The sequence below is a fragment of the Manacus candei genome, unplaced genomic scaffold, assembly GCF_025592945.1.
Source record: "Manacus candei isolate 608988 ecotype Guabito, Panama unplaced genomic scaffold, ASM2559294v1 h1tg000041l, whole genome shotgun sequence".
NCBI classification, from domain to species: domain Eukaryota; kingdom Metazoa; phylum Chordata; class Aves; order Passeriformes; family Pipridae; genus Manacus; species Manacus candei.
Window position 1 is genome coordinate 38590 of NW_026138089.1, and position 19823 is coordinate 58412.

General features: G+C 32.7%; 1 protein-coding gene across 4 annotated transcripts in view; it reads left to right on the forward strand.

Annotated features, from left to right (window-relative positions):
- The window catches only part of LOC127474395 (dystrophin-like), a 589003-nt gene that overhangs the window by 35904 nt on the left and 533276 nt on the right, over positions 1-19823 (forward strand). For all 4 annotated transcript variants that reach the window (XM_051795060.1, XM_051795058.1, XM_051795057.1 and 1 more), the window contains exon 2: positions 4849-4999. In XM_051795060.1, coding sequence (XP_051651020.1) covers positions 4849-4999 — 151 coding nt within the window. The remainder of the gene's footprint in view (positions 1-4848; positions 5000-19823) is intronic.

Sequence of the window (19823 nt, forward strand, 5' to 3'; positions counted from 1 at the left end):
CACTTCAGAATTGGCCTTAAGCAGGTCAGACCCCCTGGGGTGTGGGAAGGAGAAAAATATCCCCCTGACAATCAGTCAGAAGTGAATGTGATTTTTCACTTCACTTCATCAGATGGATACTACCATAGGGTGGGTAATAATAACACACAGAATTCTGTCTAGAAATGCAGTTTACACAGTCTCCCATCCCGGGGATGAAATGTGTGTGCACCCTTTACATGCAGGTAAAAATACTAGTTTGGATTTCCACAAAATTGAGTCACTGTTTATTCCATGTAAAAGGTTTGATTGGGGGCTTTCTTATCATGGCAGCTTTTGACAGTTACACTTTGGAAAGCTATGACATTTGTAGTTTTATTACCAAATGCATTAATAATTGTTATGTATAACAGAATTGCAAAATATGCTACTCTTTCACCTGGGTCACAATTAATTATTTCTTTATTTTCTCTATAGAAGTTGTTACCTGCTTTTAGTCCAGGTCCCTAGGCAGAGTTCTCTAAAATGTATCATTGCATCTCTGTTCTGATGAAGGAAAACTTTTTAGGAAAAAAAGAATTGGAATTCTGATGTGCAAACTCATATGCATAGTAAATAGTCATATTTAGTGTAGAAGAAGAATGTACTTTATAAATTATATAGAATATTTCTATTTACACTGTTGATGCAGAGCATCCATTAGAATCCAATGGATTTTCTGCATAACTATTTATTGTAAATGGTTATTAAGTTTACTGCTCTCTCATGCTTCATAAAAATGAATTTTGATGCCTAAAAGCCAACAATGACTGACCGGATTCTGCTTTTTCATAGCCAGTTTGTCACTGTCTTTGATATAACGATTGACATCAGTAACCAGGGCAAGAAGAAAAATACAATTAATACAATTCAAGATATAAAAATATTTTTAATGTAATTGTAATGTAGAATGTTTTTAATGTATGTAATGCTGCAGAACCTACTTTCTGGGAAGAGGAGAGATTACATTTTGTAATGATGGATGGCACTGCTATGATTATTTTGGTTGCAGTTTATTTTTTATTTCTGATCATTTGCTATTTTGTGGGTGAAAGGGTGCAAGGGTGTGAATGGAATATGAACAGCCAAGTGTTGTCCCAGAATGGACCCACAGCATTACCTGCGATCAAGATCTCGATGTAGCAGCATCTAAAATGAGATTATCACATTGAGTCCAAATGCAGAGAGGATATGTAAATTAAATATAAGTTAAGCACTCAAAAAACATGAATTCTGAGAAATAAAATGAAAACATCAAAACCTCTGAAAATGGGTTAGCTGTTTCTTTAAGCAATTTAATTGTAGAAGTTGCTTGACTAAAAAAAGTTTTCTTGTTTTATTATCTGTAAGAATGGCCTTAAGTATTAAAGTTAATGTTCTCACATGCTAATACATAATTATTTATAGTACTTTGATGTTTTGTGTATTTTTACAAGGTGCTAATTGTGCTGAATCAAGTTGACAAAACTGCATAATTTGTAGGTTAATATTAGCATAATCCTACAGTACATTGTTTAGCAACAGTATAGAAATGAAGTTTATGGAATGTTTTTCCAATATGATGGATAAAGCACGTCTTGTATAATAATAATTTTCATTACAGAAATCATGACTTTTAGAAAAGCATATAAATAGCATTCTTCTTTGTGTGGGTCAGTTCATTGTGAAGTTTTGCTAGAGCAGAATGTATCATAAAAGTGGGTTTCCTAGTTTATCAAGGAATGTTGTCAAAATATCAAGGATTTATTTGAAACACATGCAAAATTTAGATTTGGTTTACAACAACAACAACAATCTAACGAACTTTTGTAACCCATCTTATGTTTATGACTTTCCTGTTTTCAAAGGCCTTTCCTTCCACCTCTACATGGCTTCTTAAAAACACCAGTCTTGGGACATGGAACATCAAGTTTAATCCCGTTGTATAGAGAGTTTAGAGTTCCACTGACAGTACATCTGTAAATCTTTGTGCAATATCATGTACAATACTGCCAAAGAATATTAAATTTTACTTAACAGAAATTCACATCCAAAGGTTTAAAAGAGTGATAATCTTTGAGGAAAAGAAAGCACCAATATTTTTATGACTTAATGTAAATTGTGTTATATATTACCTTGGCAGTTGTCTTTGTATACTTTTTTTTTCTTTCTTGCTCTCCAGAGGCAAAATAAATCCATTATGTGATACTGTGATAAAATGAAATTGTTCCCACAAGCCATTGCTTAACATGGCTCCTACTGGGGTGTCAGTACCTATATGAGAAAATTAGGCTGGTGAACCAGTGGTTTTTCACTTGTCAAATCTAACATACTCAAGTTAGAAGAAAAGGCTACTTTACTGTATCAGAGCAATAAGTCAGTATAGTTCTTATGTGTTGTGCAATGTATACAAGTCACACATTCTAGTTCAGAACCTAATTCTTGGCATCTTGTTACTGAGCATGTGCTAGAAACACAAAGAGAAAGACAAATCAAAAAGGAAATACTGCCCAAATATCACCTGTTATTCACACCATTTTGGCTCATGCCTCTCAAAGGGGAAGAGTTTGAGTAGATGAAGATACAGAGGAATAGATACACTGTGTTATTTTAGCTGAATTACTTGTCCCTGGTGGCAAACAAGGGTGGATCCCTAGGTAAGAGTATACAAGGCTGTAATGTCACCTTCCTATCTTTCAAATTTTATGCTTGGGTTTCCTGAGGCAAGAATACACTTTCTGAGTTTTCATAATCCTCAGAATAGTGCTCTCTTATGAGATTTTTTGCATTCTGCTGTTCCAAGGCTTCAGCAGATTAGCTGCTCAGCGTTGGTAGTTAATTAGCCTTCTCCTTTTGTGGGTTTTGAACTCACCACCTGGTAACAGGATTGCAAATGGTAAAACAAGCAAACAAACAAACAAACAAACAAAACCCTCTTTGCTTTTAAAGTTTAAAACGCTTTATGAAGTAGTACTGTGTGTAAGCAGATGTACAAGACAGATTTAGCAAGGGAAGCTCTCACTTATGGGTACTCGTAGCGAGTATCTCCCAACAGTGTGAGCAGGAAGCTGCACGACGATGTCCACTTTCATACCCCATTTCAAGTGGACCAGCATTTGCCACTGCAGAAACAACTGCATTTGCTCTTATCATTGTGACAGTATTTAAGCATTTAATCTCTGAAAGAGCATTTAATTTTAGTGGCTTTGCCTGTCCATAAACCCCTGTATTTTTTACTGATGTTTAGTACTGGTTTATACTTATTTTTCTGAGAGTAACAGAATAATAAGAAATAAGCAGAATGATGAGCAAGAAGCACTAGTTTTTAAACTTTAAATAGAAGTATCTTTTTGTTGCAACTTTTTTCTTCTCCTTGCAACACTTGTTACCCAAAGCAAAGGAAGGAAGAATGGAGAGTGACACGAGATTCAATTTGCAAGTGCTGAAATGCAAATTCAGTCATACTAATATCACCCCCTACTTGAATTTTTGCATTCAAGCTGCTGATAAACTTCATCATGCTGAGAAGAGTAATTTTATTTTCTGAGTAACAGGAAGAAAGCTCTTTTAATGTAGTGTCCAAAATGAGAGATCATACTGGACCAAAAGAAATGAAATTTAAATTTTATTTTCAAGGTGATTTTTTTTTAAACGTAATTTTTTTTCCCTTTCAATCCAGAATAAGTTAGTTGAAGAAACTCTTATAATGTGCCTTTCAGTTATGGTTTGACTCATTTTGAACAATAAATTGAGAGAACCATGATAAATGATCGCAGTCATTTTAATAAGTAAGTTAGATGAGTGACTACAATTTTTAACCAGGTCAATAGTCTGTTTGGTTATTATATTTTCTTCTAAAAAATGAAAAATCATCAGTACAATGGAAAAGATGATATGTGTTCCCTGACAGTAATGTGATTTTATTTTGTGAATTAAATGCCTTCACGTTCAAACAATCATATAGTTTTTCCATAGAGAACCAGATTACCTCCTAAAAAAATAATTGAGCATCTTTGTTTTTATCCTTTAAGTACACCCTAAAACCTATTATAATCCTGTAAAGGAGGATTATTAAACTAAACAACAGTAGCACGTTTAATGATGATCTGCTAACAAAACATTCTGGCTAATCTCTGATTAGTGATTACATTTTGGCACCAATCCAAAACATAGGATAACTGAAGTTCTTAAGACATAGGCTATCTGCAAAAAAACCCTTGGAGTTTTGTTTTCATTTCATTTCTTTAGTACTTACTAGTGGCCAAGGCAAACAGGTCTTGAAGCAGAAGGTACATCAGTCACTCTAGACAAAAGTAGGTCAGATCTTCTCAAAGTGCTGGAAGTACTTACCTGGTCCTTTATGTAGCAAACTGTAGATTTGCAGACATGATAGTAGTATTTCTCTATTTTTTTGTGGTACAAACTTCTATATTTAATATTTTAATTTTGTTTCAGTCATCCTTGTATTTCAGGACTTTTCGTTTTTTAGGTGGGTTTTTTTTGCATAACTATCAAATACTCGAAGTTAAACATATAATAAAAAAAAAGGGTTTAATAAAGGGTCCCTTTACACAAAACAAAGTCCTTTGAAAAAAGTTGCATTTTCTTGACAAGGATTTAAAAATTTATAAACCACTGATTTTTGATGCATTTTCTTAATGATAATTTCACTGTTCAGAAGTACTACCATGTTTCTATTTGATGTAAATGTTATAAAGCCAATACATAGTGCCATCAGTATCACACCAGTTTTAATCTGAGACATCCAACATTACTCGCTTCTTTTCTTTTCCTGCAGTCAATAAATAAAGTATCAATAGATTGTTATTTCATTTCCATTTATACTTGCAGACGGTTTGACAAATCTTTGGAAAAGTGGCAACATTTTCATAGTGACATGAAGAGCTTTAATCACTGGCTGACTGAAACTGAAGAGAAGCTGGCAAGAGCACAGATAGAGGCTGGAGACGTGGGGCATGTGAAAACCAAGCAATTTATCCAGGTATGATTTGATTAACCTGTTTCCTACTTTTCTGCTGTGTTTAAGAAGTTTACAGGTCTGGGTAATCTGTATAGTTTTGCAGTTCATTTAAGGATGATTTCTAGTGTTGAGTGGCCAGTGACAATTTTGGTCAGATATTTCTGTTTATCTGGTTAACTAAGAATTTTCACTAATTTGTTGTAAGATACATTTTTACAAGAAATAAGACGTTGGATGACATGGTATATTGTGGTACTTCCGTAGTTACATAATTGTTTGGTCTTTATTTAAAATGCTCATTAATTTCCGTTTGATATTTATGACCAGCAGAAGTATTAGACTTGATTTTAAAATCTTGTGGAAGAAATGTGATTTACCATTGAGCTGTACAAGAGATATTCCATGAACTATGTCTTGCAAGTATTGCTTATTTTGCCTGTTTCATGTTTTAATCAAAGAACCTTGAAGATGCTTGCCCTTTTTATTTATTTTTTTTTTTGTGAAATGCAGTGTGACAGAATGGCCACTTAGTTCCTATTTGTCCAGTTCTAATTTGTATGCTTTTCATCTTGCAAGCTCTTTGAGCATCATAAGGAAAATAACTCTGGTTTCTTGGTTTCTTGGTTTCTTTCATTTCCTTCCTATGTGATTGAAATGGTAATGGGCATGAAGAATTAATTTTAAACTGATGTTTTGTAAGTAGATAGTTTCAGTTGAATAACATGATTTGACTAAACTCTGGATTCAGGTTATAAATTACTACTTGTGTGTAAGAAACAAAATCTGTTAAACTGTTGACATTTATACATTTGAATTGATGGATTGAATTCCTGGATTTCAGGTTGAAAGAAGTTAGGTCTCTCTAATATTAAAGGTAGAGTTTTATTTTGAATGCAACACTAACCTACTTTTTGGCCTACAGTTAAAAAAATCGGTCATGTCTTCTGAATTTTAGTATTTAAAGACAACTTTTTTAAGAATTAGAGTGCTATTTCTTTACTAAAACTGCTGAACTGAAAAGGAAACAAAATCATATGGTACAAGTATAAAAAAAAGATGCAACTGTTAAGTAACACACCAAGCCGAAGCAGTTAAAAGAGCAGGTAAATATTTTTCTGCAGATTACTATCAGTGAACACTGAAGAAAGTTGCCTAAGATCTGGCTGACAAAATAGAATGTCAAGGAATTAAAGTTGCTCTTCACTGTGTATGTAAAAGATAGCAGAATTCACACGTAGCTGAAATTTCTACTCACTTTCTCTGACCCACAGTTTTAAGTGTTTTTTGGAAAACATATCTGTTAGTAAAGTTAGGCATGTGTGTCTATTTGATGAATGGTAATACTGTGTCACAAAACCTTACCCTTTCTTCTGTGCTTTGCCTCTGCTCCATCACCCTTCATGGCACTATGCTTGTATCCTTGAGCAGCTTCAAATGAGCATTTACAAAAAAAAATTAGATCCATAAAAGAGTTTGTCTCCTTTTTTTCTAACCCCTTTCTAAAACAATACCTTCTCTCTGAGAAGAGGCTGATTTTTGAGAGTGCCCAGATCAAGGTAAGGTGTATGATAGATGTCACAAATTCACTGGGTAAATAGCACATTTCAGAGTTTCAGCAGATTAGAAGCATTGTTTTCTTGCCTTCATTAAGGAGGAATTTCATACAGAACTGAACATCACACTAAAAGACCCTGGGAGAATGTCTTGTTGTGCAGAAACTTATGTGTAGAACAAGTCTGCTTCCATTCTACATCTCCCTTTGACCTAGCCTCCTCCTTCTGACCTGTTATCCATTTATTATTTTCTTGTGCAATACATGAGAACCTTTTGAATATATGTTTGCAGAATGGAATTTTCTTTTTGCAGTCCATCAAGCTTTCTCTTTCTTCCTTTCCCCCTTGTGTTAGAAATCCCATGAACTCACGAATTTGTCACTCAAACATTTCTTTTAGTTCAGTATGACACACAAAAGTACCTTTCTAACGAAAATTCACATGGTGTGAAAATGTTCCAATTAACCTGAAGAATGCAGACCCAATGTTACTTAATATTTATTTGTGACAGAATCCTCAGTCTGAAGTTGCACTGTTCCCATTCTCTTCTTTGGCTCTTTATTTTGCTGGGTCTTGTTTCAAAAGTATTAGGCTTCTGTGAGGCTGACTGAAGAGATAATTAGAATTTCCATTAGGTAAACAGTTAAAACAGCTGAGCATTTTGATTTACTAGAGTAGCAACTTGTTTTATTAATGAGATCATGCTGCTTAGTGAACCATATTCAGAATTAACAGGATTTGTTTGAAAATACTTTCACAAGCAAGTGAATAATCTGGTATTCAACAAGGAACTGTTTTAGGAAAAAAAATATACAGAACATTCAGAAGTGTAATGCTATTTCTAAGTAGGACTACTTTGGAAAAGCAGAGATTAATGTGTTCATTAACTTTCAGTAAATACACAGAGTCAAATGTTAATATAAAATGAAACAGTCAACAGTATGATTAGGTGATTATGTTAATATAGGTTAAAAGGTAATTACATTCTTTTAGGTTTATTTGGGAAGGGGAGGTGCGTTCCTTTTTGCTGCACAATGGCATGATATTAAACAACATTTATGCATTATATATGATGTGAATGAAATATAATAATAGAATTGTTTCATTTCAGGTCATGAATACTTTAATACTCTTATTGTGATTTTTTCACTAAGACTTTCCAAGAGCAGAACATGTGGCGTTGAGGAGAAATATCACATTTCGTTTTTTAAGAAATTCTAATTGACTTCTTTTATGATTAGGAGGCATAGGATTTAAAAGTATATTTCACAGATAGCACAGATAGCACCCTTTCAAACATGTGTGTCTTGAAATTACTTAAAGATTTTTTTTGCTCTCATTATTGTGATGGAAAGGTTCTTCTGTCTCTCTACTCCTTAATGCTTGGAGACTGTGACTTCTTCAACTTCCTGCATTTGCACTTAGTTTGTTTATTTTTATGCCAGGACTGAGTTGTAGTGCAGTTCTATCTACTCCCTGATGTTTATCTCCTCCTGTTCTCACAGGCTGCAGTCATTTTCCCTATTGGATCTCAGTCAGTACGCGAAAGCCACAGTTTTCTAATCTGCTTTCAAATGGTAGCTACACGACTTGACTCTTATTTCCTGTACCTACTCCTCTTTCTGGAACATGAGTTCTCAAAATAGCACACTATTATCCAAACTGAAATACCATCTGTATCATCAATGAGTTAACTCAGGTGCTGTATTTTATGTTTGGATCTTACCATGGCTGAATATTGGAATAGAATTTTCCATCATCTATCTAAACTTTTTTATTTCATGTTTTTTCTTGTGGCCTGCCTTGCAACCCCAATCTACGTTCCATTTCATATGAGAAAACAAACAAACAAACAAAAAACACAACCAAACAAAAAACCCCAAAAAGTATGTTGTACTGGAAATTAATTCCACGTTAGCATGCAACAAAGAAGCAAACAAGGTTTAGTATTGGGGAAGTTGTTCTTGTGTTGTAGGTAAATGCTAAATAGACAGATGCAAAGGGAGGAAATCCGTAATAGTTTCAGAACTGGACTGTGAAGTTACAATCCTGAATCATTACCTGGGAACTTTAAAATAGTATTGTTATTTTAAAAATGTAGAACATTCAGAATATTTGCTCTTTACATTGGTATTAGAAATTGCTCAATAGTTTATATTTTGTATCTGCTTGTGGGTTGCAAGTTTATTTTATTATTTTAGGTGGTGCAGTTTCAATAGCAAAATAATTAGGTGCTGGGTCTGAATTTTGAAGAAATTTCTTTGTCTTCATGATATTCAACTATTCTTACTGGTCAGCAATGAGTAGTTTCCACCAAACAGGCAAGATCTGGACTTTATTTCTCTTAACTTCGTTATTTAAAAAATGTTGTTATGATATAATTATTAATTTTTCAAATTTTTATTTTGCAGGCATAGATATCAATGATAATTATGTCTATTTTTTAAGATCTCAGAGGACCTTAAATACTTAGTGATAGCCTTATTAATTATACTCAGCTTTCTGAGGATACTGTAGATACAGAAATTGCTTGTAAATTAGAGTTCTCAAATTGTTCATACATTGAATTGTCCAGCATTTACATTTTAGAGTACTTATCCAAACCTGCAAAAGGCTTGTGAATGACTCATGCCTTCTCTAGACCTTCTTTCTGCTGCACCATAATGTCAGGAACATTATATTTTTGTCTTGTGGATGTTTAAAGTAAGAAGATATCAAGAATCCAGGCTTCAGTGCTGAAAGTCATGGTCATGCTAATAATTTCTCTCTTTTATAGCTAAATTGGATTATACGGATATTGATGGTTTAATAACCATTGAATTTAAACAGTTCTTTCTGGAATAGAGTACATGCAATCAGGGTATAGGGGAGAATAAAAGTATTTCAGTGCTCAAGGCTTCATATACCACATGAAAGCACAGTGGTAAGTGGATCAATAGTTTACTCTGTTTTTCCCCCAAATTTAAAACTTGTAAAAATACTTTTTTATATATAATAATTTTGGCTTTAATGTTTTAGATTTTGTATTTTTAGATTTATTTCCTGCTTTACTGATTGATATAGGTTATACCAACAATTTCTGATTCTTCTTGTTCTAGTTTGGATTCAAACAGTACAATTTTGTTCCACCTGCTTCAATTTTGACAAGCATTTCTTAGTGATATGAAATATTTTCAGATAAATTGTAAAAAAAGTAGCAAAATACTCTTTCTGGTCCAAGAGATTTCTAGGTTTGCTTAGTGATTCTGTAAGTAAGAGAAAACATAGAACTTGGAAACAATGAAAAAACAATTTAGCATTGGTTTAGAAGAATGATTAGAACAATCAAGGTACATACTACAATGTCCTTCATTTGCAAGGGCATATCTGGAAGGACATATATCTGGTAGGAATGTGTTATTGGCTAATATTTTATAAATACCAAAAGCACACTGTCCAATATTGTTACATTGAAAACAGATTCTACTGTCATTATTTTATTTTATTTTATTTTATTTTATTTTGTTTTGTTTTGTTTTGTTTTGTTTTGTTTTTAATGTTCATCTTACAATTGTACACATCCTTTGTACTTCGACTAAATGTTCTAGGCACTAAAATGTTATAAACATGGCCTACATGAATGCCATCAGTTCTTACTTAGCTATTGACTGGATCATTTATTCAGAGATTACTGATTTTACTGAGTATTGCCCTCCTCTCAAACACCTCTGAGTGCATCATGTGACCGCCCCTAAGAAAAAAACCCTGGATTTAGAGATATTCCATGGATTTCAGTCTTTTGTCCAGTTTCTAAGGTCTCAGTAGAAACGTTTCAAATAATATACGTGAGCTTTGCATCAGATACCTGGACCCTAGCTGAGCAAAACCCTTCTTTTTCTGGTTTAAGCTCATGTTAAAAACAAATTCATGGGCCTTTCTTCACTGAAGTGCAATCAGCAATGGAAAGAGTTCAAGCGAATAAGTGGAGTAAAATAGTTACTCCTTCTTTCTTATGCTAAGCAAAATATTAAATAATACTGTAATCTTTATAAGTTGTTCACTTCTATATATACCTAAGCCCTAAACCTTTCTTTACTGTTGAAAGGTTCCTGACCTTTATTACTACTACTACTGGAAGTGATGAAATACTAAAATAGTTTATCCAGAATTTGTAGTAAAAATATTTTCTTATTATTTCAATCTATAAGAAGTATTACTTCACAAATATATCAGTTATTTAATTCTTCTTTACTGCACACAATTAATTTCTAATTTACTGTATCCTATTAAAAGTTTCTAATTAATTTTTTGCTGCTAGTAGTGGGACATTAAAATGTCTGAAGGCTATGGGAAATGATAAGTTTAACGTTGCTTATGCAGCTCTGCCTACTCTTGCACCATTATATGAAAATTTGTTGCTTATATTTAGGTTTTATTGCAAATCCTGGCATTGTTTATTCTGAAAATTGAATTAAATCTTTTAAGTAATTAATTAGGATGAGTTTTTCAAACATTTCATTATGAACACATAAATACAGTGACCTAATTTTTATACATGAGCAGAATTATTAAATGGGGGGGGGGTTGTCTTGGAGAAAACAATATTCTTGGACTGGATCAGTCAAGTGTCCTGGTATCTGACTGTAACTGCCTCGCTGTTTGGGGGAGTTTATCCTCATCAGTTCAAGTCATTATAGAGTACTAGGACATGGGAATCTGGGAAAGAGATTGAGGTTTATACCCATTCCACAAACATTTTCTTGTATAAAAAATAAAGGAAATGAAGGATGCAATTTTTTCATACTTATGAATTTGTCTTAGTGTCAGGGCTAATCTGGACATTTATGATAAGTGACATGTACAGATAATACACTTCAAAATCAGCAAATTTATTAATGCTTTTGTTATGGTATAAATAGAGTAGCTAACTGAACTATGCCTTAGAAGTGAATGACTAAATGAATTACTACTTCAAAGGAGGATGATATTGCTTCTTTTACCTAACAAAACATTTATCTGATTTGCTTCCATAAGTCTTTTAAAAGTACATCTCGCATTGCATTAGAGATCACTATGACATATAATTTAATCTGTGGGTGTCCATGCATAGATGTGAATATAAGATAATTTATGAGATTTGAACTGTCATTTAATGACTGGTCAGCCTGGGAGTTTTTCTACATCTAGCTGTTAAAAGTGCTTACATAAAACAACCAAGGAAAGGTAAGACTCCTGGGGAATAACTTTCTATACATATTAGTTATATAAATTAGTACAACTGGGTCTTGCTTTGGTGTGTAGCTTTATTAATCTTAGAACCTTTCATCCCAACAGATTTTGCAAACTCTATCCAGCTTTTCATTACCATCTTGTTTTAGACTGAAGCCATAAAGTAAAACCATACAGTAAGCATGCTGGACAAGTCAGCAGGTTAATGTTATCTCACTTCAAAAAGTGAACTGTTTTTAAAAAACCTGCATTATAAAAACCTGCATTATAAAAACCTGCATTATGAATACCCTAATATTTATGCACAGCAGACAGTGAAGGATCAGCATCTGCCCTTAAACTGTCTAAAAAATACTTTCGCTAAATTTACATATCCTAATTTTGGATGTCAATTTTTCTCAAGTTGTTGTCTTTTGTGCTTAGGTGTTTTACAGTGACTTCCTCTTTACTGACAACCTTATAGACACCTTCGTAGAGGTGTTAGTTTGTTTCTTAATATAAAAAGAGGTGTCGAGGGAATTTGGCATGGGTTTGACCAGTGTTGGATAGATATTGAAAAATGGATTTTTTGGCTGAACTATTTTAATATTTATTGTTCATTTTGTATAAACATATCAGTTCATTTATTTCTTTGGTATTATATTATATATAGAGAGAATGTAGCAGGCATGGAAATAGTGATAACGTGCTTTAGTTGTTTAAATAAAATATTTACTTCTATCCTACAGAAAACTTTCAACATACTTCTTTCCTACTTAATATTTGGATGTGAGATTCATCTCACCAAATCAGGTCCAGAGTAGGCATCAATATTTGAGCTGATAATCCTGATCTTCCTTTGGAAACCAAGAAGAAAAATAGAAACTCCTATGGTGAATGTCACCTGGCCTTTCTGAGATACCCAGAATATTTGACAGTGAACTGTCACAGCACTGGGCGTGTTACCTTCAGACAAAAATTGAATTACAATTTTATTGTTAAATTTTATTTAGTTGTTTGGCTTTAAAAAAAAAAAATAAATCAAAGATAAGCTGTCATGAAAACATAAGAACCTAAAATATTAAAGAATTACCTTATTTCAAGTGAGCTACTTTCTCCCTTGAATGCCTATTTCATCAGGTTTTGAATATTCAGGGATTACTAGTACTAGTGAACCAGCACTGATGCGAGCCAGAATGTATTACAAAGCAATGTATTCATGCTGGAATAAATATGTTTTCTTAACTGGACAAGAAATTTGGCCACAGTACTGAGTGATTCACTGCATGTAGTAAAAGAGAAAAAAAAATATTTAAATTAATTGTATATCCAGTAAGTTCTTTGAACGCCAGAAGTATTGAAGCTAGAATTCCTAGGGTTTTGTGTTTTGTACTTATCTGTAAGTTCCAGTTGAAATGTTTTCCACCATAGGGAGATTTACAAGATTTTTTTTGTGTGAATTCCTAGCTGTTTTTAGGGTCTACTCACTACATCTGTTCCCCCATTACTGACCAATGTTATCTTATTTTCTTAATCTAGTTGTGTTTTTTTTAATAAATTGAAAAATGTCATCATTTTTTATAATTCTAATCTTCTGTCAAATTTGTTTAAAGGTAGTCAGAATATGTGGGGAAAGGTTAGAGTGGAAGACAGATTAACAAAAAAATCAGAGAGTTCAATCATATAAACTTAAAAGAAATCCAGAAAACTGAAGTAATGGTTTTCCAAAAGGTATTTTCTTTAAAATTATTTGACCTGTGGTGTTAAAAAATTATCAAGTACTTCATGACCAACACTTGGGTGTCAGAAAAGATTTTAGCTAGAATCTATTTCTCTCTTTTGTGCTGTTTAGAGCTCTCTGGAGAAATTTTTTCTCACATTGTTGCTCACATCATGCTGGCTTGCCTTGGTGTATACAATTAATTTTCTTTCTAAAATTAAAAACTAAGAAAGAAAAAAGAAAAGGGTGATATTGTTTTAGTAAAGCTTATGTGAGCATTTCAGAACAACATTAGATATTTATGGTAGACACTGTTTGATCTCAATCTTTTTAATTTTTTTTCTATTATACCTCAACAGGCAGCAAGTATATTTCTTAGTCTTCTAAAAATAAACACAATACAAATATGCTGTAGCTTCTCATTCAAAATCTAGGCTTGCAATGGATGAAAAAAACTGTAACAATTACACAGTTTTTTAAATCTGTTTCACTTTTCACAAAGGAAAACCACTATAGAAAAAAAAATCTTTTATTTTACAGGTGTAAGTATTTTGCATTTGCTGAATATTTTCTGAATTCAGACAATAATTCTGCCTTAATTTTGATTAAAAGGAGAAATAAATATGTTCTTTTGCCACACGTACTCGGACTGTGTACAATCCTCTATTTCCATGGAATGATTTAAGGATGTGTAATGTATTGTGGAGTGTGGTGAATTCTAGTTTATTCTTCGTTTGGAACAAGGACACAATAGACTGTTGTATTCATCATCGAACTATAATAAATTTAAGATCTACGAATCTCAGAATTTTGATGATTTCAAAATGGCTTCTTGAGTTCTGTTTTAGTTTGGTTTACTTTGGTTTGGTTTTTTAATGAAGACAGAAAAGGCTTGCAGTACATAAGGGACACTCCTGTCAAGAAATGCTAGAAGAAAGGAAAGAAGAAATGAAAGAAAATATATTAGGAACAGCTTTTCCAATATATAATGACTATATTAGAATGGCAAATATTTGCCAGTTTCACAGTATTATGAGGTGTCTCACCATATCCCCTCCAAAGGAAACAGTCAAAATCAATTATTATTTGTCATTTCTGTGGAAATGTAATTTAAGAGAACATTTATAAAGGAGATGTACTGAAGCTGGGCAAGGTCCTGCTAGTGGGGTAGTATTATAAATCAAATTAAAATAGTCAGAAAACAATTTGATTATGTAAAAAGAAAGTTTCTGAATTTCAGGGTCCTAAGATGAGCAGAATGTTAATTTTCCATTAATGTGGTGGAAATGGGAACTATTATTCACCTGTGTTATGTAAGACAGTTCATACAAGTTTTATTATACTGAAAGCTAGAAATAGATGCTGATTCTTTAATATAAGTGAGGTGATCAGTTTTATTGATTTATTTTCCATTATTTGAGAACTATGTTCTATTTCCTTCCATAGCAAGACAAGGTGGTTGTCTGCTCCCTCTTAGTGGCAAAAAAATATTGATGAGAACTACTGGGGTTTTTTTTGCTACAATATCTGGCTATTTATCTCACATTATTAAGTTCAATCGTTACAGTTGTCTGAAATTAAAAGTAAATATTGTTCCGTTTGTCTAGTCTTTGTGGAGCCATTAGATCAGTTTGTTTCTGGAGACTGTAAGATAAACTAAAAATTTTTATTACAAAAATTTTCTTTCTGTGCTTTTGCAATAAGCAGTACACCTATCTGAAGCAATTTGCACAAGACATTTTTCCTTTAACAGGTATTTTTAATAACTGAATTGGAAAATATCTGTTTTGGACCTTGTATGTAAATAGTTGAGTTTAATGGGAGGGTTTGCTAGTAAGTGTTTGTGTGGTGGTTTTAGTACTGGTGTTTTAGTAGATTGACTCCTTTAAGAAAAAACACAACTGCAGGTACTTTGTTATGAATGCATTTAAGACTTTTGCTGGTGCCTTCAAAGGCAATATCCTTTTTAGTGTAAACTTAAAAAAAAAAAAACAAAGAAAGAAAAAAAAAGAGCAATCAGATTTAGTCAGTCTGACTTTCCAGAGAGAAATATTCTTTCTAAATTCAGCTAAAACATTTGAGAGGTTTTTGTCAAGTGGCCTAACAGAATTCTTAGCACACATTAGCATCTGCTCTGAATGAATGAGCATTTGGTAAGAGTAGAGTAGATCTCAGGAACTACTCCAATAACAAAAAGTACTGTAGTGTTTTCTATTAGATTATAAAGGCTTCAAGACCAGTTTGTTTGTAACTGCACATTACCTGGTGCAGTGGGGCCTTAGTGTTAGCTAGGCTTTCTCTCAAGAGGTCAAAGCTACAGTCACACTGGTTGCAAGCATTGCATTTGTGATCAATACAAAATAGAGTTTAGGACTAGACTGAAAATACTTACTGTGATTAGCTTAAATGATTTTGTGATTTATCTTGATGGATTTAGGATATTGTCCAAACTATATGCTTCAGGTAAAGTGGACAATCTAGCATATTCGAAGCCATAGGATGTGTGATTTATGTATTGTTTTGATTTTTGGAAGACACACCAATATAATTTATGATGGCTGACAACAATTTTTCTTTGAATCTTTTGTTAGTTTTTATGTTACTTCTGAATGTTACAGGATTTAGAGACTCAGAGGAACTTATGCACAAGGAAGATACCCTCTGATATTGCCACAACCCTTAGCTGCCTCAAATGAAGTCTGCTATGGTATTTGCTAAATTTACAATCATCATCCTATTTCATTACTTCCTTTGTAACTATAGTGCCTCTAGCAATGGCTCCTGTTACACAAGACTGATGATTCTGCAACCCCGCCATAAACAAGGCAAAATATCAAGCCAATGAAATCAGGCTGATAAACCTATTATCTTTGTGTTCTTTTGTTTCGTTGGTTTAGATGGGAAAGAAATTTAATGACCCAAATGGTACATATGTTGTTGTAAAAGTAATAATAAAAAAAGCAATCTAACAATTAATTCCAGTGACTTGATGTTTTTGCTACAGGAAATCAGGCTTTTGGAACAAAGCAAATTTAACTGTTTGAAAATCCAAAATTATTAATCAGCAAATATCAATTAGAGGTAATGTTTAGTGTATAGCCAAGAGCTTGTTGTGTTATGGGTTTTTTTATGTCAAAACTCTAAGGCATCTTTTAAAATTATTACTACAGTTTCTTTTATTATGAATGAGACTAATAAAAAGGGACTTTATGGTATTCTAAGCTTTAAAGAAGTTAAAGGAATAAATGTATCATTCTGATAATCATTTTAGTAGAAAAATGAATCATATAAAACGGAGTTCATTTATTGTATCTGTTGCAAATGAATGGTTTCAGCAGCTTGAAGAATCACCATTAAGGGTGTTGCCGAAAAGCAGGTTTTAACATGAATTTGTGAAAGTGCAACTTTAACAGAGTTCAATGGCAAGGTTCACTCTATTACCTACTACATAGATGAAACATTCAAAGGAAAATCAGATTATAATCCATTTAGAACACTACAGGGGCGCCTTCCACTGGTCTAATGGGAGGTGTCCCTGCCCATGGCAGGAGGGGTTAGAACTAGGTGGTCCTTCAGGTCCCTTCCAACACAAGCCATTCTGGCTTCATCCATCTCTTACAAACTTCTGTTCTGTAGAATTTCAGTAACAGCTCTAATTGACCAAAACCCACAGGAATCATAAACTCCCCATTTCTTTATATGCCTTCAAAGCATTTTGCTAACTCCTTTGTCTGTGTCACAATGAAAACTCCAGGCAAAAACTGACTATTTGCCACTTTTTTCTGTCCACTATTCTCTTACTTTCTGCTCCTTTTCAGGATTTTTGTAATTTATAATTTGTCATTATAAGAGTTCTCAAGGCTGTGAGCAAGGTTTGCATTTTTTATTCCTTAGAGATAGAATGTGCTTTCAATTGTACTGATGCATGTGCTGCTTCATTTTCTCTTTGGTTACTAACAGATCTATAGTTCTCTATCACTAGAGACTGAAGAGGTCCTCGTCAGTCCCCTATCCCCTAGTTTCCAAATTGTTTAAGAATTCAAGGCTGATTTACTTTTTTTTTTACCCCCTAAATACAATTTAAAATGAGATTGTTTACAGATTTTAATTTCTCTTAGGCTCCAGCATATTTCTTGAAATCCTTGGAGACCAGTCAATGTAAAAGCAATGTTTAGTAAAAAACAAAACAAAACAGATTTCTGTCAATGTAAGTTTTGAGAAACAAATAACAACATTAGGAATTTTAAATTAACAAGGTTATTTTAATACTGAATCATCAGTCTGGACTGAGATGGAATTGCAAGCATGTAGCAGCAATAAGGATCAGGTAAGAACATTGCTGCACCCTCATTTCCCCAGATAAGTTGCTTCTAAGAGCAAATATTTTCATTTTATTTCATTCATGTAACTATTTAATGCTTTTACCAGGTTTGTGTTTGCTTCTTTTCAGTTGATTTGTTTCTAGTCAGGTCACAATAGACTTCATCCATTTTAAAGACATGATGTTTTCAAGCACAACCATTAGGATAACCTTCCCAGTGCATTTTCAGAACATAATCTTTGAACAAAACTTCTGTTCTTAATCCAATTCAGTTAAAAAGAATTACATACATCTTGTATTTTGACAGACAGACATTACGACTTTTGATATATTTTGTCCTGCCTATATTTCTGAATAATTTGCAATAACACTGAGAGTGATTGAAGGAAAGAATAACAGATTGAGGAATAAAAATCTGTTTAATGAAATGTAATTATCTTATGGCTCTTTGACTTATTTGCAGATTTTTAAAAGCATTCTAGTCTGCTTGACTCTTATATTGGTATCTGAAAAAAGCATGCATTTTCTGGCAGTAGAAATTATTATACTGAGCACATGGCAGCAGGAGAAAAGGAAGAGATAAGCTTAGTGAAGCTACTGTGAATTTATAAGCTGAGGTTAAATTTTAAAATTTATGGAAAGACAGCAAGTGAAGTTATGTTCAATATGATCCCATTAAAAAATTATTTTGAACTGTGTTCTAATATGTTGGGATGTACTCCATTCTCTGAAATTCATTTATGACCAGAATTTTTGCAAAAGGCATATATACATATATTATTCCATATTTCTTATATATGTTCTAAAATTATTTGCACTCCTCTGAAAACAGAATAATGGCCTACAAGAATAAAATCATATATAGAGAAACTCAGAATATAAGCTTAAATTCTCTTTCTCAAACCTCAGAATATGGTGAAATTTATTACTGTGTCTTTGAAGGGTCCTTATGAGTAATATATGATGCAGAAAATAAAGCATCTTTTAAAACATAACACATTAGAAGATTTCTATTTTAGTATGGAAGTTTTTCAAAGTTGCGTTTAAAATCCAAATGAGCTTGATACAAGAACTTACGGTCCCCTATTTTATTATGCACAGAATTATTCACAATAGCTAATATGTAGACTGTTTTACCGTTTGGTTTTGGTAGTATTTTTTGAGGTAGAGAGACAGAGAGTTTTTCAAATTTGTTCAGAATTTTAGAATCCTAATTAAGCTCTTTTATTTCATTTCAGGGGCTTACATTATCTTTTGCTTCCTAATGCTATCAGTAGTACTTCAAGTGGCATGCAATTATTTTTTAAGTTAATATCAGCAGCTATTATATGATATTGATTTAAAATCTTCTGTTGAACACCCTTGACCTCAGAAACAGTTTATCATGATGGCAGAAATTAATCATGTTAGCTATGCTTGATCTCATGAAGACAGTGCAAATTTAGAAACTGTATAAACAGGGGTAGGTAATTATTTCGAATGTTACCATATTGTCATACCATAATAGCTTCATAATAATTGGGCACATTAAGCAAGTGATGAAGTAATATTACAGTAGATTAAATAAATCTTTCCAAATTCTGACACAAAATTACTAAAAAGAATTTCTAAAAAGAAAAAACCTCTGATTTTCATGCATTTAAATATAAGTTCAAATGTAAGTATGAAGTTTGAAATTTTGACTGTTCTCACTTCTGACTATTTTTACGTTACTGTAGTTAACTCAATTCCACTTGAATTTGTCACTGTGCCAATTATTATATGGTTTGCTGGGTTTGATTTGTACAGCACTATATGTTCTTAAGGTCTTTGGTTTTAAGTATCTATGTTTTTTAAGATCTCTTTAAGATCTCTAAGATTTTGCTTTCCTTTTGTTCTCTGACTCCTGGTAAGTTTTCCTCACATAATAAGATTGAGAAAAATGATTTTTAAGTACTTTATATAAGAAAGAATTTAAAGAGATTGCAAAAAAAGTAGCAAACCAGAAAAATCATGGTACTAGAAATTAAAATTCAAGTCCTTTACTTGCAATTGATTTGTATAATACAGGTTTTAAGTTTCTGG